The 22630-nt window shown below is 34.3% G+C and overlaps 1 protein-coding gene across 1 annotated transcript in view; it reads left to right on the top strand.

Annotated features, from left to right (window-relative positions):
* Positions 1-15720, top strand: part of LHX5 (LIM homeobox 5) — a 40700-nt gene extending 24980 nt beyond the window's left edge. The window contains exons 4-5 of the mRNA XM_053700548.1: positions 3464-3629; positions 15356-15720. Of these exons, the coding sequence (XP_053556523.1) occupies positions 3464-3629; positions 15356-15720 (531 nt within the window). The remainder of the gene's footprint in view (positions 1-3463; positions 3630-15355) is intronic.
* Positions 15721-22630: the final 6910 nt, after the last annotated feature.

Raw genomic sequence — 22630 nt, 5'->3', positions numbered from 1 at the left:
TTTAAAGGGACACTGTAGTCACTCATTTAGAACTGGCTTCAGCACAGGATATAAGATTAGTTAACATGCTTTTAAAACATAGTTTTTAACATGGCAGCACTTAAAAGTGTAAAGTTTTAAATAACAACATAACTGAAAAATACATCTGCATATCATTCTCGATAGTTTTTTTGCTTTAAACAGAGCCATCTCTATACCTTGTTCTGCTTGGGAGCAAGAGACATAGGAAGAGCGTTTTCTGTATAACCATTTAAGTGAAATTACTCTCAAAAGGGGTACATTAGCTGGGTATCCGCACAATCTTAAGTGAAATTTCAATCTGTTGAAGTTAAATATTTGAGACTGCTAACTATGGTTGGTTTTAGGTTGTAGTGGACGGAGAGTTGAAGGGGTCATTTCATTCTTGGACCCATGCAGTAAAATTTCTTAAAATGGCCTTTGCTTTAAAGGGACAGCCTACAATATAATGTTCATTGTTTTAAAAGAGAGATAATCCCTATATTACTTATTCCCCAGTTTTGCATAAACGCAGTTATATTAATATACTTTTTACCTCTGATTACCTTAAGAATCTTCGACAGCTCCCTGATCACATTAAGTTTTATTTATTATATATTGACTTTGCATTTAGCACTGTTTTTTTTTTTTTCTCTAAATATTAAATCATTCCTTGGGTGTGAACACAATGGTATCTATATGGCCTAATTGAAATAAGAAAAAATTGTGAGGATTCAAAATTACATTATAATAACTAAAGAGCAAAAGCTCTAAAAATCACCCCTCTGATGCGGACCCTAAAGAAACCTTGATCATAAACAGAAATAGAAAGAGAGGAGGTATATGAGATTTTTTTTACCTCCACAGTTAGGGAATTCAGCACTCTTTTAGAAAAATTAATCAAATAATCATGTGACACGGATAACTCGGGTACAAGCTTCAAACAAACTTGTTTATTACCCAATGTATAGGGAAAGCTACCACACAATAAGTAAACATGCCTAAAGTAAAAACAGTCCAAGTATATTAACATGAGCATATTGTGCACAAGAGAGAATTCCTGGCCAGGAAAAAGAAAATATAAGTGTACATTTGTTTTTCAGCATAACACATGGTTTCCTTTGCAGCATGATATGTAAACCGGCATTTAGAAATGGGCCGCGGTAAACACCGCATTCAATGTCCCAGCTGACACAGCAGGACAGAAAGGAGAGGGAACTCTTCACTTACTTCCTTTTCCACATATGACCTCACACATCCCCAGTCACCTTACTGTAAGACTTTAAGGAATGGCCAGTGGCATCAAGGGATCCAAGTAATTGTGAGACCTCAGACTTATCTATATGCAGCAAACAGAGAATATTATCTATATGGCCCACATGAACTAGCAGTCTCCTATTGTGAAAAGCAAAAAAAGCATGTGATAAGAGGCTGTCTATAGTGGCTTAGAAACAGGCTGAAATTTGGAGGTTTAAATGTTATAAAGTATATTACTATAACAATGTTGGTTGTGCAAATCTGGGGAATGGGTAGTAAAGGCGTTGTCTATCTTTTTAAACAATAACCATTTTAGTGTAGACTGTCCCTTTTAATGAAATCTTCTCTAGATAATTTAGTATTTAATTATGCTCCCAAAGCATCCCTGCAAGATCTGCTGAGACAAAAAAAAATCATTATATATTGACACTTATTAACTAAGGACACAATAAAAAAAAAATGTAATGCTATAGAATTTCCTAGCCTTGACTGCAATCGTGAATAATATGTGATATTGCTTCTGTTTTGGCCAACAATGACTTAAACCTTTGTTATGTTAGTGTCTCACTCTCCCCTTCTCTAATCAAGGGCAACATGCAGTGTCCAATGAATTTAGTACAACGCTTTTATTTGACTGATATTATTATTCTGATTCTTTTTTATAATTAATACATCAGTCCTTTATGGTTAAAACCCAGGCTAAAAAAATATTTTCTTGTTTTCTAAAAGTGCAAGTCCCTTTACTCAGCTTACTCTATGATATGGTTATATATAAATATAATAGATGTAAAGATAAAGAATGTGTTAATGAACTTTGTCATGGTCATAGTTATGTTACAGCAGCTCTTTATTTTTTTTACTGAAAGAAACAATCTTGTTTTGTCATTCACCAGTAAGGCCATTTTATATTTTACGGTATAATAAACTGTACTTCCAAACCTTCATTCTGCCAGCTGCATTTATAGCATTTTTGTAACCGTTCCTTTATCTGATAAATGCCAGATTTTTGTAATACGATAAAAAAGAGAAGGGTTTAATAACCTAATACATGGAAATGATACCCCCCCCCCCTCCATAATGTTGCAATTAGTACATTTAAGACCAGCATATCTTAGCAAAACCATAGGTACAAAGTTGATTTACCATTAGACTATCCTGCTACTTTATTTTAATTTGCCCTTAGGTGTTTCCTTCTCAGCTGAAATGTGTTCACAAATGAGCTCTCAATGCAAATGACCTTCCTTGGTGCTTTGTTTAGAATTCTACCTTTCAGAAATAATATTCATCCCATGCCTGCTCTTCTTCACCAAATTCATTTTTTGCTATTTATTTTCTTTCCTACACTCTTAAGAAAAGATGAGCACTACGCCTATTATTTATTATTATTAATAATAATAATAATAATAATAATAATAATTGTCTTTTTGTTCATATTTTAAAGGTAAAAAATGTGACCTTTTAAATGACATTAAAATGGCCCACTATGTTGGCACATTTTTATTATAGAACTTTTTGCTTGCATGGAACTATGTCTTTAACCCCTGCAAATGATCTATATCCCAGTAGTGCATTACAGCTCGGTTTTTAGAACCCCAACTTGTTTCTAGTCATACATTGCTGCTCCTGAGCCTACCTAGGTATGTTGTTTTTTTTTTTTAACAAATTACACCAAGAGAAAGAAGTAAACTGAAAAGTCTTTAATGATTCAGCTAAAGTATGCTTTTTTAAAGTTTGTCTTTCATGTCCCGTAAAAGGGATATGAAACCCAATTTGTTTTTTCTTTAATGATTCAGATAGAGCATGCAACTTTCTAATTTACTCCTATTATCAATTCTTCTTCATACTCTTGGTATCTATATTTGAAAAAGCAAGAATGTAAGCTTAGTGGCCGGCCCAATTTTGGTTCAGCACCTAGGTAGTGCTTGCTGGTTGGTGGCTAAATGTAAACAGGATAAATTCATATTATGTTCTTGATGTTGGTGTGTGAATTTTTAATTTCATTTTTGATTAAACTATTTGTCTACATGCAGTTCTTTAAGATTGTATTTATTTGTGTGTGCTATCCCTTTTTTTTCTCACAATGACAATCACTAATGGGGTGTGGGTTTTTTTTTGTTTTTGTTTTTTTTGTTTTTTTTTGTTTTTTTTTTGCAAACCACTTTTTAGTGTATCACTAAGCTTCCTTTTTTTTTCTACTTCTACTTTATAGGTTTGGTTTCAGAACCGAAGGTCAAAGGAGAGGAGAATGAAGCAGCTCAGTGCATTAGGTGCCAGAAGACATGCTTTCTTCAGAAGTCCAAGGCGAATGCGTCCCCTAGGAGGAAGGCTAGATGAATCTGACATCCTGGCATCTGGTCCTTACAGCTACTATGGAGGTAACCTACTGCATGGTTTTGCCAATCCTATAAATTCTAGATGCACTGCTGGCTTGGAGACCTCTGGAATGATGGAAGAAGCCTTAACCATTTCTCCTTGCTATTGAAATCCGAACTTGTGTACAAAAGTACTGCTCTTGTATTGATTGACAATAATTGTATGCCTTATGTGACCTTTTTGTACAGCGCTTTGAAATGTTTGGCTTTTTATAAATAAATGATCATGATTTTATACTAGCATTGGCCCCTTGTTGAAGGCCTCATATATCTTTGTTTGTAAGCAGTAATTTGTTCTTAGAGGGTCTAATATGTGCTTGTTACAATCAAAAGTAAATAATGAGAGGAAGTATTTACATTTTTTTTTTTTCCTCTAACTGTCCTGCACAAAAAGCTGGGAGTAGCATAAAGGAAGGTGTTATATCTTTTACCTAAAACACGTTTTCATTAAAAGTAAGGAAAAGCACATATACTGTTGGCTTTGTGTTACAGTTAGTAAAGGGTGGCACGGCTATAAAAACAGCCCAATTTTATTAAATGGCATGAATATTTAAATACAGTGTGAAATAACTGTCCTTGATGGCAATATCAAGAATAATCTTGCCAGCAAGAAACCTTAAAAATATTGAATGGCCAATCAGTGGAGCCAGTCCTGGTTGTTACTTAAGTAGACTAGTACGGGCTTTGTGTTAGATAAACTGCAAAACAATGCTAATAAATTATGCTGAAGTGAGTTAGATACAGATGTATTTATCAGAGTTAGTCTTGGGAAGTCTAAGGTGTGCATTTCCAGTTCTGAGACTAAGAAAACACAATTTTCACATTTTTAAATAATGAAACTATAAACATATTCTACTCCCATCTCAAGGTACTGGTCACCCTAATAAAGATCCAGATTAAATACTCCCTATTATGGAGAGATATGCAAAATCTTTCAGGTGTGGTTGTGGTGTGTTTGTTTTTGTTTTCTATTTGTTTTTGTTTTTTTATTTATTTTTATTAGTTTTTTAAAGATTTTATATTGTAATGTATGTGTGTCTCCTTTACATCCGGGAACACTAAATAGCAAGATATACAATTGCTAAGCTAAAATTTGCATTTCTAAAATTATTTGACTGACCTTGCAGTACTGAAGAGGCTCTACAGTCTAGCTAGATTGTCTAAGAAATCAATCAACTCTATGGGAAGTACGTTTCTATTAGAAGAAAATGGCTGCAACTTATCTTCTAAAACTGGATTTTAAAAGTTTCCATACTTTAAATCTTGAAACCACTAAGTGACATGGGTTACTCCATTAAAAAAAATATTGCCAAAACTAAAAACCTCAGTGTAAAGAATGTGGTTTGTCATTGCGTAATTTCTATTACTTATTAATAGATAAGTTAATAGATAAATATTACTGATAAATTGATGGTTCTATATATTGTAGCTCTTGATTATTAAAACACCAGCATTTTTTATTTTATATACCCGTACAAGCAAGACAGGGCAGAAAATGGTAAAATTGAAGTGATGGTCAGTAACATTGCTGTTAGTGTGAATTAGAAACAAACCTTTTCAGAACGCAATTTCTAAATGTTATGTTTCCGATTTCCTGCAGATCCCGTTAATTGGATGGGATATCGCTTATTAAATATACAGGTTGCCCTCAGTTTACGCCGGGGTTAGGTTCCAGAAGGAATGGTTGTAAATTGAAACCCAGTTTATAATGTAAGTCAATTGGAAGTGAAGGAGATAGGTTCCAGTCCCCTCTCAAAATTGTCATAAGTAACACCTAATACATTATTTTTAAAGCTTTGAAATGAAGACTTTAAATGCTTAACAGCATTATAAACCTAATAAAATAATCACACAACACAGAATATACACTTAAACTAAGGTAAATGAACAAAAACATTTGCTAAACAGCATTATAAACCTAATAAAATAATCACACAACACAGAATATACACTTAAACTAAGGTAAATGAACAAAAACATTTGCTAAACAGCATTATAAACCTAATAAAATAATCACACAACACAGACTTCACTTGCATTTTTCTGCAAACAGTTCTTTCTATGCATTCCAATCTGGACTGATTTATAGACAGAAATATCTTGTTCCTTTGAAATCTGCTCGATAGCTCAGGTCTGGTTAAACTGATTAATTTCAGCTTGCTTGGCTTTGCTGCAACACAAGCAGACAGCTCCATCTACTGGCTATTTTAATAAATGCACTGCTTCTCAATGCTTTTCAATAGCAGTCACATGACTGGAAAAAAAGGTTGTTATTCTGAAACGGTGTAAATTGAACCATTGTAAAACGAGGGCCACCTGTATATATGTGTAAATTTTAGGGATGAAGAGAAGTTTAATAAATCTAGACCATGTATACAAATTATACCTCTAAAATATCCTCTGTGGCCATGCACAATATAATTGAAAGTATTCCAAGACGATTTGGTAAGGCAAAAATGCAATTTTTTGACTTTAGCAAGCGCCTTTAGGTGTCCAAATTCAAAAGGTGTAAAAAGGTCGTGAATATGGATTGTAATTGCCAACAACAAATAGTGCTAAAAACCCACCCAAAACAAATCAGTGGATTGTCATCGACCCCACTGTAAGGCTTGTTCCTTCCTTCTATACCGACCATATACTGAGGGGTATATATGGGTATATTTGGTTGGCCACAGACTCTTAACATCACTGTAAAATAGGTGTTTAAAAGTAAGGGTCTATACAGATCCTTCTTTTTATACAAAAACAGCCTCTTCTGTCTCTGAGTGAGTGTGTAAAGGGTTTATAGATTCACGTGGTCTGTGTACAAAAAGTGTATGCCTCATGGCTACTCTTGTACAGCCCATATGGCCTATGTCCATTAACCAAAATCCTAAAGATACTGATTATAACAATGCCCCAATCTCCTATTGGCGCCAGTTTGCCTTGAGCTGTAAAGCTTGCAGGGCTGTGGGCTACTGTTTATAATTGATATAGTTGTAACAAGGATTTGTTTTTAACACTTAGGGCCAGATTACGTGTGTGTGTGTGTATATATATATATAAATCTAGATTGTAAATTCCCACGGGAATAAGGTGCTTAATTCCTCCTATATGTGTTTGTAAAATTGTGTCTTGTGTCTTACAAGTTTTATATCATAATTTTGAATTGTACCCATAGACAGCGCTGCGGAATATGTTGGCGCTTTATAAATAAAGTATAATAATATATATCTCTTATGTGTGTACATATGTATTTGTGTATATCGGTCTGTAAATAAATACATATGTACATATATACAGATGTGTATGTCTGTTTAAAGCCCTTTGCCTGCCTTTTTAACACCTGAGACCTCATATCTTTGAGCCTTTATAACGTTTGTGTGTAATATTTTATTTTAAATAATTTTAGGATGGTGTTATGAGTGTAAGTGTACTTTGTGATGTATTTTCTATGTGTTTTTGTGCAACTGTTTTTGTTTCGCAAAACAGTTAACTACACCTCTCAGGGCTCATAATCATTCTAGCATTTACTTTCAACTCGTAATACCTGCGGTAAGCCCGACGAACACAAACACCAGCTATAAACCCCTTATCGCTCACGCGCAAATGTTTTCTCTCCTCTTGTAATCTGGCCCTTAATGTGAAGTGTCGGTGTATAAACCTAGACTTAAAGGGACATGATAGCCAATTTTTTTATTTCATGATTTAGAAAGAGCATGTCATTTTAAACAACTTTCTAATTTACTTCTATTATCTAATTTGCTTCATTCTCTTGATATCACTTGCTGAAAAGCATATCTAGATATGCTCAGTAGCTGCTGATTGGTTGCTGCACCTAGAGGCCTTGTGTGATTGGCTCACACATGTGCATTGCTATTTCTTCAACAAAGATATCTAAAGAATTGAGCAAATTAGATAATAGAAGTAAATTGGAATGTTGTTTAAAATTGCATGCCCTATCTGAATCATGAAAGTTTAATTTTGACTAGACTGTCCCTTTAACTTTTATGTAGAGTGTGATGGGTTCATGCTCTTGACAGGTCCTGCTGCCCGTAAGGTCTATGTACCATGTGATAGCAGGAAGGAAATGCAAACTAACTAGGAGGTTGAGGAAATCCTTGTAATACAGCCTATTTTTTTCTTTATTACTGGTTGCAAACTCCACAGTTGCGGTTCATGGGCCCTCAATACAGGGCAGACAGCAGCCTTGCCTAATAATTTAGGCTCAGGGGCAATTGTCTTCCTCCTATTCAAGAAAGCTCCTTCTACCCAATGACATCACCTCTTGGATATGTTCTCCATAAACTCTCACAACAAAGTATATGTGAAAAATTTCCTTTCTTTTAATTTACTTTTCTGTTTCCAAAATGGCCGGTCGATGGCAAGACATGCTTAAACTGAAAGTAGCTCTATGAAATAACTTATTTACCCAGCAGCTACGGGTTTTATAAAGTTAATTAAAGAATGTTTTGAATATGCCCATGTAAATATAGTCCATTTCCAGTTAATATTTTAATATTAAATGCAGTTTCCCAATTCCTCTTTAAAATGTGTTCGCCGTATTATCTGGCCGCAGTGTGTTAACCAGAGTTGATTTTATACAGTACACGTACACCGGCACATTTCTTAAACTGAGAACTAAATTGTGTCTTTTAAAGATCAGCAGAAGATTGAGATTAAAAAATTATAATCTCTAGAAGTGAGGTTTATAGAGAGGGCAAAGGTATTTTAAAGATTTAGTCGTGGCAAAGCCTTGGAGAATGATTTTCATAAGGTCTCTTCCTGAGCTCTTTAATCTTCTTCCTTTCCCTTCCAATCCTCTAACAACCTCCTCTACCTCCCCTTCATTCACCTCTTAAAGGTTCCCTCCTTGCTTCTTCAAACTTTGCACCCTGCTGAAATCTAAAGTAAGAAAGCGGGTATTGTGGAGAAAACATGTAAGAGCTGCTCCCCCTCCCATCTCCTCTCTCATTCTCTCTCCCTTTCTGCCTCTGTAGTGTTGCAGGGGACAATAACACAGCTGCTTTCTTTGTACCTTATTCAGACAACAGTTGTTCCAATTACCTTCACATTCCAGGAACATATGGAGGGTGATTGGGAGAGAACAGGGTACCCTGCCTTTCTCTGTTTGTTTTCTTCTTTCTCTGAAACACAATTTACCTATTACAATTATCATTTATGTAAATCGCCCCTGAAATCCAAACATTAATAATATGCAGATTGGTTTGGTCAGAGAGGACTTTTTATCTCTTGAACAAGTTTTCCTCTTTTTTTTTTTATATTTCTCTTCTCTTTAATATGCTGGTTTTCTGTTTCATCTTTGTCTATTTTACGTTTTGTAACAATATTATATTTCTCTTGATTGTCGTAAGTTAGGAATGATAACACAAAGGGCAGAAGAAGTTAAATATCTTGAGGACATTTTTAAATATTCATATCATAATTAAATATTAGGAGAAACCAAGATTACATTCCAAAGGGAATTTTTCATTATTTTCTATCCTTTTTTATTTTTATCCTTCCCTTTTTTTTATGTCATTTTCTTATTTGTGCTCTTATGTATTTAAGTAGTTTGGTCTTGGTTTCTTTTTTAGTTTCTCTACATTTTATGATCTATAATGTGTTTTCCGTGACCTTCATTTTCCTCTCTGTTTTATTAAAACTGTCTTTTAGATGCGTAGTGGATGAATTGATAATTTATCTTGCTATTTTCATTCTCCCCCCACATAATCTGATCTCCCCCCTTTTGCTTCTGTGATCTGTTACAAGTTAGATGTGTCTTGTGTCTTTGAGCTGTCTGAATGGGGATGTCTGTTTACCAAGAAACTATGTATTCAATCCCCTCAATAGACTTGTGTGTCAAGAGATCACAGAATCCTTTTTCCTTCATTCTTAGCAAAGCACAAAACAAAAGACTACAAATGCATAGCTTTATTCCATCTACTATAGATTATGTAGTTCTAAATTCAATTAAAAAGATACAAGAGATTGTTTTACATTAGGTTCTCTTTACTTTTAATGTACTTCTTAATAGTTGGTAGTGTTAAATAAATAAATGTAAAATTTCTAAAATAAGGTGACTTTTTTTCTTGTAACAAAAAAATTGTAGATATTATGAATATAAATTAGTGTATAAAAAAATATATTTTTTTTAACAAACGTACATTATAGATTTCTTTAAAAAAAATTGTGTATATATATATACACACAGTATATGTATGCGTGTGTGTGTATATATATATATATATACACAGTATATATGTGTGAGTATATGTATGTATGTGTGTGTGTGTATATATATATATATATATATATATATATATATACACACACACAATTAAAATATATATGTGTGTGTATGTATGTGTGTGTATATGTATATATGTGTGTATATGTATGTATGTATGTATGTGTATATATATATGTATATATATATGTATATATATATATATATATATGTATATATATATATATATGTATATATATATATATATATATATATATATGCAATTAATATATAATTATATTATATAATTACAGTAGAACTAGATCTGAAATGGAGATCTGACATCTTTGTTGTGTGGGGGGGGTTCTTTTCTTCTTTTTTTTTTTTTTGTTAATTATTAAAAGCGCAGTTAAATTTGTTTTTTAATTAGGAATAAAAACTGGCTAAAAAAGTAATTATTTTCCCATCTGCTCCCTCCTGCATCCTTGTATTCTCCAGCTCCTCCCAAATCAGCCCTCCATTCTCGGCACACTTAATGCTTTGCCACACTTACAAATGGGTTTTATTCGGCTGTCTGTCTGATTTATTTCTGCTAAATGTTGAGCTTCTTATTTACCATTAAAAAGGGCATAAGTGCCCTGACACAATATGTGCTTGGGAGGTGTTTATCTCACTGTAAAGGACAATCGCAATTTTGTGAGATTTTATATACTCTTATAATACTTAGACATATGACCCAATTATGGATCAAATATAAATTGACGTGTTGTCCATAAAGATGTTGCTAATGTTGTTTTGTTTTTTGTGTTTGCAAAATTATTCTTCCCTTATTGAAATTAGATTTATAAAATCTCCCAATAAAAATTCTGCATGTTTTTACACTCATCTGGTATTACACTGCTATGTAAAAAAAAGATAATTAACTGAGAAATTCAGTTACCAGCTTCATATTTAGTTTAGCTTTTTTTTTATCTTGCACTTTTAAAACCTCTTGCTTGAATGTACAAGGTGAACTCTAAGATGTGAAAGTGAGGCTGCTTGAACATGCAAGTCTCTCCCTCAAGCAAAGTCTCTTCTCACCTAAATTGTTGTATTTCATTAAAAAAAATTTTTTTTTTGCTTTTTGCCAAGGAAGGCTGTGAGAAAAAAAAAAAATGTCACCTTTTCTATCTTGGTCCTAATTAATGCAAAGCAAGTTTTAATTTTTTTCAAACTCTTAATTCAGATGTGTGGCTTCAATTATTGTTATCTTTTTACTTTTATAATATCTTAACTGTGTTGAATGGAAAAAAAAAAGTTTTTAGATGATGTCACTGCCACTCTCATTCTTGGTAAATACTGGGCGCATCAGCACAACCTCCAATGGAATCACAACTCCAGCTGCCAATGCAAAGATTCTTAGGGCCAGATTACAAGGGGAGAGCTAATGAATGCTCCCACTCGAGCGTTAATTGAAAGTAAACTGTTTTCACTTGCATGCTAACCCAACAAGCGCAAAAAGCCTATCTTACAATATAGAGTGCACGTTCACATATTCCTCCAGTTAATGGAGGGGGAAAAAACCTAACACCCTACAGTTGCGCAAACCTAATCGCATATTCTCATGTATGCTTATGCTAACCGCCTGAAAAATCAAAATATTTCACATTCCAATGTTCTGCATTCAGCAGAATATTTTCTATTTTTCTTAAAAAAATATATATATATATATATATATATATAGGGGTTTTGTACTATTTGTATATCTATATACAGCATCTCACAAAAGTGAGTACACCCCTCAAATTTTTGTAAATATTTTATTATATCTTTTCATGTGCCAACACTGAAGAAATGACACTTTGTTACAATGTAAAGTAGTGAGTGTACAGCCTGTATAAAAGTGTAAATTTGTTGTTCCCTCAAAATAACTCAGCACACAGCCATTAATGTCTAAACTGTTTGCAACAAAAGTGAGTACACCCCTAAGTGGAAATGTCCAAATTGGGCCCAATTAGCCATTTTCCCTCCCCAGTGTAATGTGATAAGTTAGGTTACAAGGCCTCAGGTGCGAATGGGGAGCAGGTGTGTTAAATTTGGTGTTATCGCTCTCACACTCTCTCATACTGATCACTGGAAGTTCAACATGGCACCTCCATGGCAAAGAACTCTCTGAGGATCTGAAAAAAAGAATTGTTGCTCTACATAAAGATGGCCTAGGCTATAAGAAGATTGCCAAGACTGAGCTGCAGCATGGTGGGCAAGAACATACTACGGTGTCACAGGACAGGTTCGACTCAGAACAGGCCTCGGCATGGTCGACCAAAGAAGTTGAGTGCACGTGCTCAGCGTCATATCCACAGTTTGTCTTCAGGAAATAGACGTATGAGTGCTGCCAGCATTGCTGCAGAGGTTGAAGGGGTGGGGGGTCAGCCTGTCAGTGCTCAGACCAAATGCCGCACACTGCATCAAATTGGTCTGCATGGCTGTCGTCCCATAATGAATCCTCTTCTAAAGATGATGCACAAGAAAGCCCACAAACAGTTTGCTGAAGACAAGCAGACTAAGGACATAGATTACTGTAACCATGTCCTGTGGTCCGATGAGACCAAGATAAACTTATTTGGTTCAGATAGTGTCAAGCGTGTGGGACGGCAACCAGGTGAGGAGTACAAAGACAAGTGTGTCTTACCTACAGTCAAGCATGGTGGTGGGAGTGTCATGGTCTGGGCCTGCATGAATGCTGCCAGAACTTGGGAGCTACAGTTCATTGAGGGAACCATGAATGCTAACATGTACTGTGACATACTGAAGCAGACCATGATCCCCTCCCTTCGGAGACTGGGCCGCAGGGCAGTATTCCAACATGATAACAACCCCAAACACACCTCCAAAACGACCACTGCCTTGATAAAGAAGCTGAGGGTAAAGGTGACGGACTGGCCAAGCATGTCTCCAGACCTAAACCCTATTGAGCATCTGTTGGGCATCCTCAAATGGAAGGTGGGGAAGCGCAAGGTCTCTAACATCCACCAGCTCTGTGATGTCGTCATGGAAGAGTGGAAGAGGACTCCAGTGGCAACCTGTGAAGCTCTGCTGAACTCCATGCCCAAGAGGGTTAAGGCAGTGATGGAAAATAATGGTGGCCACACAAAATATTGACACTTTGGGCCCAATTTGGACATTTTCACTTAGGGGTGTACTCACTTTTGTTGCCAATGGTTTAGACATTAATGGTTGTGTGCTGAGTTATTTTGAGGGGACAGCAAATTTACACTGTTATACAGGCTGTACACTCACTACTTTACATTGTAGCAATGTGTAATTTCTTCAGTGTTGTCACATGAAACGATATAATAAAATATTTACAAAAATGTGAGGGGTGTGCTTACTTTTGTGAGATACTGTATATCTTTATATAGATATATACAGATAAATATAGAAATATCTATTTATAAATACCCAGAACATATTCTGCTATGTGCAGAACATTGAAATGTGAAATATTTACAGTAAATATACACAGTATAACACTTTATTAAATATGGATATAGCATCATGTTTTCATCTACTTAACATCAAAGGGCTCCAATGTACATATATATATATATATTTGTGTAGTTATGTCTGTAAATACATATATGTACATATAAATACATATGTACACACCCATACACACTATATATATATATATATATATATATATATATATATATATATATATATATATATACATTTTTTTAAAGATAGATGTGTATGTATGTCTGTTAAAGCCCTTTGCCTTTATAACTTTTGTTTGCGATTTTTTTTTTTTCTTAATAATTTTTAGTAGATAGTGTTATTATGAGTGTGTCTATTTTGTAGTGTATTTTTTATGTATTTTGTGCAACTTCAGCTTTTTAGTTTTGAAAAACTGTTAACCAGAGCTCACGGTAATCATTCTAGCGTAAATCGAGATTGCACTTAAATGATCGTGTTTATTTTCAATAAGGTTAAATTTCACCTATAAAGATTTAAAACACAATCACATTTTGATTGTGATACACTTCTAAAGCAGGGTCTGTGCTACAATAAAGACTCAGTAGGCGAACATCTTAGGGAACCCCTGTAGGGTATGCTTCATAGTAGGGGCCAGTGTATAAATGTTTGGCATCATCATGCAATATAAAATACTCACCATCAGTGTACAGGCACCCAACATCATTTATACAGAGCAGTCTGTTATGATTTTTAGTGTATGAACCATCAACATGAATATACAATATGCGTGAATTGTACTGGTCTCCTAACCAAAACTTGCCAGTACTCTCCTGCAAGTTAATGTGATTTATTGTAGGGCCTGAAATGTTTTATCAGGATGCATTCACATCTTCTAAAACTCGCAGTTCCAGTTTGCAAGAGTCTACAACCACAAATTTAAGCTTCTTATCCTTGGTGGAAGAGAGAAAATCACCTCAAACTCGCTTGTTTAGGGTTATTGACTGGCCCTGCTCTCATGCAATTGTTTGCCCAAGAGCAGGGGGCAGGGATTGAACAACTGAGCTTTTCTGCATTGTTAAAGTTTGCCAAGTGGTGATTGCAAGTGGACAGGTTGTCTGCTTGTGAACTTGTCAGCTTGAAGCCTGATAAATGATCCCATTAGACATGCTGGTATTAATCTAGGTATAATGGTAAAAAGTTAAGAGGTCATCCTGCCTCCAGATTTGTGTGTTTTATATATTGTCACCACTGTTTGTTTCCTTATGCAGAGCCACCACTGATTTGTTAAGTTGTGGAGAGCCACCACTTTGGTACGTTATGTCATGCATAAATTAACCATTATAGCTATTATAATTATAAATACATCAGATTAACAGTCAAGAATTTGACGTGATAATGGAAATCTATTTTATCTATTGCTGCTTAACACATAACTAGAATATTTTTTTATGAAGCGGTAATGGTAGAGTATATAATTACTTGGGGGGGCGGGCAAAATGTGTCTTCACCTGTGTAGCCAATATCTTAGCACTGGCTCTGACTAAATGGCAGCAATGTTTGCATAATTGAAAAGCATTGATGCAAAACTGCTGACATATAATGCTCAGGACACATGAACGCTCCTAATCCAAAAGATTTCACTCTGTTTCCTAATATCAGTGACAAACCATTCAATATTACCCACTATGTTACATCAGTTTGAGCTCTTATTATGTACTGTTATATATTTTTTTTCTTCCTACATTTGTGCAAAATAAATTAATTACTTCTGATTCCTATAGATTAGCAACATCATGCTCACATTTATAATAATTAAAACTAATATATAATATAATGGGGCCTAAAAAGACATTAAATGAGGAGTATCAAAGAGAAAACTACTGTATATGGGTCTAACACAATACAAATCTAAAATATTGTTTATCTCTTTTAATGCAATAAAATGTTTTCAAATTAAAAATTGTATCTGATAAAAAACAAAGACCAATTGCACATATTGTTAAGCACACTATTATTTACTTTACCCATCTGATTATTTTACTGTCTTTCTTGTTGCTTTCAGATTACCAAGGAGATTATTATGGAAGTGGAAATTATGACTTTTTCCCACATGGACCTCCTTCACAGACACAATCCCCAGCTGATTCCAGCTACCTACAGAATTCTGGACCTGGTACAACCCCTCTTGGTCCACTAGAACCACCAATTTCAGGCCACCACCCCTCAGAAAACCAAAGATATGCGGACATGATATCCCACCCTGACACTCCAAGCCCAGACCCTGGGATGACTGGCACTCTTCATCCCATATCTGGAGAAGTCTTTAGTAGTGGTCCAAGTCCTCCATTTTCTATGTCTAGCAACAGTGGATTTAGTGGCTCTCTACCGCATCAGAATCCTGACATTAATGAGGGTACAGTATGGTAATTATGAGTGGATTGTGTATCAAAAACTGTTTCTTTTTAACCAGAAGTCTACCTTCTGTTTGTTTCATCATACATTTGGCTCAACAGACAGTAGCATCAAAACCTGCCTGGTTCAACCATTCCTGATGTACTTTCTGCTCTTCTTAAACTTAAAAAGAACCAATCTGTTTGGAATGTACAAACCAAAAGCAAGGATGACACTAAACCAAAAGCCACCTCCACAACCGTTAACGTAAACCTCTAAGATGAGTTTAACTCTTCTTGAACCACTAGAATAATAGAACAATTCCTGTGGATTAGAAGCATCACTGGGACCAACAAGGCGCTGAAACCAAAACTCACCTCCAAATCAGATGAAGATGAAAATTGCCTCCTCTACTCACTTGACTGAAGATTGTTACAGCAACTTTTCTAATTTAGAGAGACAAAAGTTCTTTATATCTGTATTCTGTATATGTTATTGCAATACCTTATTTTACTGAAGTTATTTTGTTAGTCACTAGAGTATCACCTTGTAACTTAAAGATTTGCCAAACAAAAATAATACAAGAAATATATATAATGTAGAGCAACACAATACAGAAACCAGTGTCCCTGTGGCATAAATAAATTTAAAAATGGTCACAATCTTATAAACAATGTTAGATTAAAATACCCATCTATTATTTTTAGTTGGTCAGACTCTAAAAAAAAACCCCATATCAAACAGATACCTACAAAAGCCTGTTCATTTAATTGTACCTCTTTTAAAGTAATACAATTGCTCTAAAAATCATTTGAAATTACAATAAATTTGAATAAGGATCAACATGAACAGTTAATGTAAATCCACATGATAATGAAAGGATTTGATTAAATTATTGCACTTGCTCCAAGTTTTTGCATTATTTAGACTTAGCTGGCATTAACCCAAAATGGTTATGAAATATTCGTTTGATGTACAGACCCGTAATATTTTTATTCTTGCTATTGTATCCCAATGAAAAACTATGGCCACACCAACATGAAACATCACCAGTTTAAACCAAGACCTAAAATTTTAATGGGCATTATTTATAATAAACTAGGTGATGTTAGACTGCCCTCTAGTGACTAACTTCTGCAATGCAACACTTTCACATCTCAGCTCAATTGGACATCATGTGTAGGGATGGGCAAATGTGTTTATATCCGAATTCGAATGTTAGAACAAATGTTATTGTAGAAATTCGATTTACATAATAGAATGTTGATAAGAATGAATATTCTTAAAAATTCGATTTTCGAATGTTATTTACAGTTTTCGAATGTCACATTCATAAAACACAGAATTAGACTAGAAATACTATTTTGAATTTGAATGTCACATTCAAATCGAATATCACATTCGAAGCGAATATCACATTCAAATCGAATATTACATTTAAAACACAGTATTAGACTAGAAATACTATTTCAAATTCGAATGTGACATTTGAATGTAGCATTCAAATTCGAATATTACATTTATTAAACACAGTTGTAGACTAGAAATACTATTTCGAAGTTGAATGTCACATTCGAATTTGAATATTACATTTGGAAATTGAATCAATACATAGCTAAACATTCTATTATTCAAACTAATATTTTCGAATTTTATTGAAAAATTCAAAAACAAAAATTCAAAAATAGAATGTTATATAACGATTCGAAATTCGATTCGAACGAACGAATGTATCAACATTCGTTTTAAATTTCGAATTTTTAGAAACATTCGCCCATCCCTAATCATGTCCCTAGTGTTTCTGCTTTGCAAATCATAATGAGGTTTTTATTAGTAATATATGCAAGCAATATTCCCTTTTGATGTGTGCCTGCAATAAGTTTATTTGCTATTATGGGCCCAGAGACCACATTTCTGTGGAGTGTGGCAATAAGCTATTCACAAGCAAATTATAATATGCACATACTACAGTATAAACAGAAAGACTAGATAGACGGCCTTATCCAACCATTTACTTCAGTCCTAAATCCATCCATTTTTCCAGCTAATGTCTGGTCTGTCCAAAATACCACAATTAAACTTCTGGCAACATTTTTTTTTAAATACTTAACAAATGTTTCTGCTGTCTCATTTGACCTTTCTTTCACATGTATTCAGTTTAATACTTTAAGAAGGGCAGGGCACAACAATTCTTGTGGCGGAAAAAAAGAAAACCCAGTGTAATATGTCTAATAAATAATCAGTGAAGGATTGTATAGTACTTACAATATAAGGGGTTTACTAGTGAAGACGTCTGTTAGAGCAGTTTTATTTTTTTAATGAATTCTTTGCACTATTTGTGTTTAACCTCTGCTACAGACACTGGGCATTGCCTTACTGCTCTGGATGAGGAAACATCTGTGATTGGGGAATACACACACATACCAGTCTTGATTGGCTTAGCTGCCGGATATTTATCTGAAACAGAGCATAAGCACATGATGTGAATTTGTAAAACAAAAAATAATAAATAAATAAAGTAATAATAATAAATTGCTTTTTTTTTAAATAGAGCAATTTATTTTTCTTCACTGGGATTTCCCTTTATGCAGATATTTAAGAGGGGATAGTTTTCAGATTGTCATCTCGTCCTGTAAAACCAACAAGGAACCTTTCTCTTGAGTGTACTACTGAACATATAGGGTCAGATTACAAGTGGAACGCAAATGTTTGCACGCAAGCGATAAGGGTTTTATCACGGGTGTTTGCGCTCATCGGGCTTATCACTCATATTACGAGTTGAAAGTAAGTGTTAGAATGATTACCGCAACTTCAGAGCTGTGGTTAACTGTTTATGTGAAACTAAAAAGTTGCACAAAACACATCAAAAATACATTACAAAGTATGGTTACACTCATAATAACGCCAGCTAATAAAAAATATTTTAAACAAAATATGGCACACAAAAGTTATAAGGGCTCAAAGATACGAGATCTCAGGTGCTAGAAAAAAAAGGCAGCCAAAGGGCTTTAACATAGAGATACAAACATATACATCTCTAAATCTGTAAAGTATGTATGTATAAATATAAATATATATATATATAAATATCTATATATATATATATATATATATATATATATATATATAAATGTATTTCTAGACATATAAACACATAAATACATATGTACACATATATAAGTGCATTGATTGGAGCCCTTTGCAGTTAAGTAGTTGAAAACATGTAAAAGCATATTTATGCAATAATTATTTTTAATAAAGGTTTTATGTATTTACTGTAAATATTTGTCATTCCAATGTTCTGCACATAGCAGAATATGTTTTATGTATTTATAAATAGATATTCCTATATATATCTGTATCTAGCTATACCTATATATAATCATTTATATATAGGTATAGATATATATTGTACCAAAATACCATCAGATATATGTACTGTAGAAATATTTATTTATGAATACATAGAACATATTCTTGTATGTGAAGAACATTGGAATGTAAAATATTCATATTTTCATGTCGGGTTAGCGCACATGAGAATATGCGATCAGGTTTGCGTAAGAGTGGTGTGTTTTTTACGCTTTTTTTGCTCCATTGACTTCTATGGGGAAATACGTGAAGGCGTACGCAATATTCTAAGCTTGGCTTTTTGCGCTCATTGGGTTAGCGTGCGAGAGAAAACTGTTTACTTTCAACTCACCGAAGAGTGCAAAAAGCTTACTTCTAGCACAATTAATGCTCAAGCCCCCAAATGTAATGGCATTATGGTTTATAAAATGCAAATCAAAAAACTTACATTTGATGCCCTCCTGGTACCAAACCTATCAATAGTCCCTACAGAGGGTCAGCAAAATTGGGGACAAATGTAAACCGCTTTATAAAGTTATTCCAATAATCTCTCCTTCCTACAGTAACTTCTGTAGGATTAAAACTAGTTTTAAATGCAACTGTTTCAAGCACATCTATATCAGTGTTATGTTAAAGAGACATTCAACACTAATTCCATTTTAGAAGTTTAGTATTGCATGTACATGCAGTGTAACTTAAGTTCCAAGTGGCATGCTGATGCTAGTGCAGGTCACGATAAGCAGTACCACCGTACCACGCTAACATTAGTGTGCAACTTGATATTACAAGTCCATGGTAAATCATGTTTACTAGAGATGGGTTAACGCGGCCGACATCACTTAAGCTCAACCAATACTTTCAATGAATATTGCGACTGTGTTAAATAGCTCTGGTGTTGCGAGTTAAAAGTTATAGTTTGCTCTCGAGCGAAAGCCGAAACTGTACTAGAATATTTAGCACTACTTGAAGACCTTGAAGACATGAAGTAGAGTGTAAGGGTTAAAAATAAATAAATCACAGAACACATCAAAAACACATTAAAATAAAGTATTACACTCATTTATACACTTTTTTTTTTTCTATAAAAAAAAAAGTTTTAAAGGGTTAAAAGGATATGGTATAAGGTATGGTGTTTGACTGGAAAGGGCTCCAATCTGTGTGTGTGTGTATATATATATATATATATATGTGTGTGTGTGTGTGTGTATATCTGTGTATACATGTAAATACGTATGTGTACACATACATATGTATACATATAAACAGACACATATATACATCCATATCTGTATATATTCATATAGATATATAGGTATAGATATATTGGGGGGGGGGAATCATATTTTTTTTTTATTTTTATTTTTTTAATAAAAAGAACATTTTCTTCTATGTAACGCACCTTCGTCCTTAGTGCAGTTGGTCTAGCGCAGTGTCGGATCAGCACGCGAGCAAAGACTAATGTTTTTTTAGTGTGACCATAGAAGTCTATAGGGAGAAGAAGTTAGTGCGGTCACGATATCTGAAGTCCTGACGTTAGCGTGTCTGAGTCTCTCGCGCTAGCTTTTTACTTACAATATGTGTAGTAATCTGGGAGTGCTAAACCACCCCCCCGCCATTTGTGCAGTTAGTGCACAAATGGGGGGGGGGGGTAAAAGAACGCGCCACTTGTAGCCTGGCCCTTAATGTTTAATGTCCCTTTAACACCAGCTTAAATGCTTATATATTATATATATTATGCTGTTTTCTTTTAATGTGTTGTTGATGTTCCTCTTCTATGGACAATATTGATCAATAAAAGCACAAATATATTCAGAAATTAAGGAAGCCCAGGATACCACTATGTACTATCCAAGCTGAACTGTCATGGTACAAGAAGAAATAATAATATATTTTTTGTTTAAAGTCTTATTGCAGCCAGCACCAATCAAGGTGTTAACTTTTCTTTTTTTTCCACTTTATAATTTATTTTTTATTTGGTCGAATATAAAAAGGACTAAAACTTGTGAAAAACATTCTGTCTTGGAGAGGAGGGGGCAAGCCACAATTGCCCTTTTTGCTGTGTTATATTATGAAGCTTATAAGCTTCAAATTCCTTATTTTGTATAAAGAAACAAATGAAGAAAAAAAAAATCAAATAAAGTAAGTTTTGTGTTTTCTGATTATTTATTGCACCTTGTATACTTGTCTTTTATTTATGAAAAAAGATAGTTATCTAAATGAAACTAAATGATGAAAGATGAATCGCTGCGCCCTTAAGATGCCACTCAAGGAGAAAAATGTTTTTAATGAGTCAAACCATTAACTTAAATATAGGATTCCACTTAAACCTGTTTTAATGAATATAAGTGCACTCACTATTCAGAATCCACTACTGGGTAAGAAATTAGCTTATTGTTAAAAAGACAATTGCAAAAGATTTTTTTTAGAAGGAAATAAACATTTATTTTAGTGTCTTTTCATAACAGTCTTGGGAATGTGGGAACAAACAGTGGGGGTGGACAAACGTTTTTGCACATTCAATAAAATTATGGGAATTTTAATGTTATAAATGTCACATTTTCCATTCCATATTCCAGTATTCAATTATTAGCATTGTAGTGTTTATTTTCATTGGTTTCAATGTAAGACTATAATAATCAATATTCAAATGTAACATTTGAATATTACAGTGGATATTCTAATGTTAACATTCTTTCTATACAAATAAAGTAATAAATAACCAGGAGATCATTTTCCCATTCCTAACAAATAACAGTCACTTGTTGATTTTCTTTTTTATTTTATCATTTTTACAAAAATATTTGCCCATTCCTAACAAATCATTGCCACGTGTTTCTTTGTTTTTTGTTTATTTATTCTTTTTACTTCAGGAATTTGAGGTGAAGATCATGTTTGAAATCCATTGAGCATTTTTTCACATATCTTTTCCAGTGTTTCACTTGTGGGTGAGGTGTCCAATATATGATATCTCCCACATCAAACAGGAGCTGTTACCAGCATTGAAAAACTTTGTAATACTTAGGTGTTCTAGGGTGTTCTACAGGCATGGTCAGAATTTTTCACTAACAACAGCTGTATTCATAAAGACTTGATTGCCACAAAGCGGTAACATAAAACTCATAACGGGGCTTCCGGAAGTGGGAGGAGTTGCAGAAGGCGCGCATGTTGGCATCTCTGTTATGCTAGAGCTACTGCTCACTCTCACGTACCATTTTCGGCCATTGGTGGTAACTTCATCGGGCACTACTTGCTGGAGGAGGGCGAGCTGTCGAAAGTCCTCCCCAGCACTGCATGGTCGGAAGCTCCCCAAAAGCTACACAAGCTCAGTCGCTGGAGCCACGATCCAGAGTTAAGTATAGTGAACCAGGGAGTAACAATGTAGAGGCTGCCAGAAATACAGTATCGTCTGCCTGACATACCATCAGTGTAACCAGTGCCAAACTTTGGGCTATTTCACTATCATCATCCTACCTTTCTTTTTAAACCAAGCCCCAAGGAATACAACAACGTGGATCCTCCCAAGACCCCAGGGGTTCGTTAGACCAGGGGAAGCGGATCATACCGCTCCACCGGGTCTTCTGTGACCAGGATAGGA

Source organism: Bombina bombina, chromosome 2 (assembly GCF_027579735.1).
Source record: "Bombina bombina isolate aBomBom1 chromosome 2, aBomBom1.pri, whole genome shotgun sequence".
Lineage (NCBI taxonomy): Eukaryota > Metazoa > Chordata > Amphibia > Anura > Bombinatoridae > Bombina > Bombina bombina.
The sequence above is the reverse complement of the archived record's forward strand: the minus strand, read 5'-3'. Positions and strand labels throughout refer to the sequence as shown.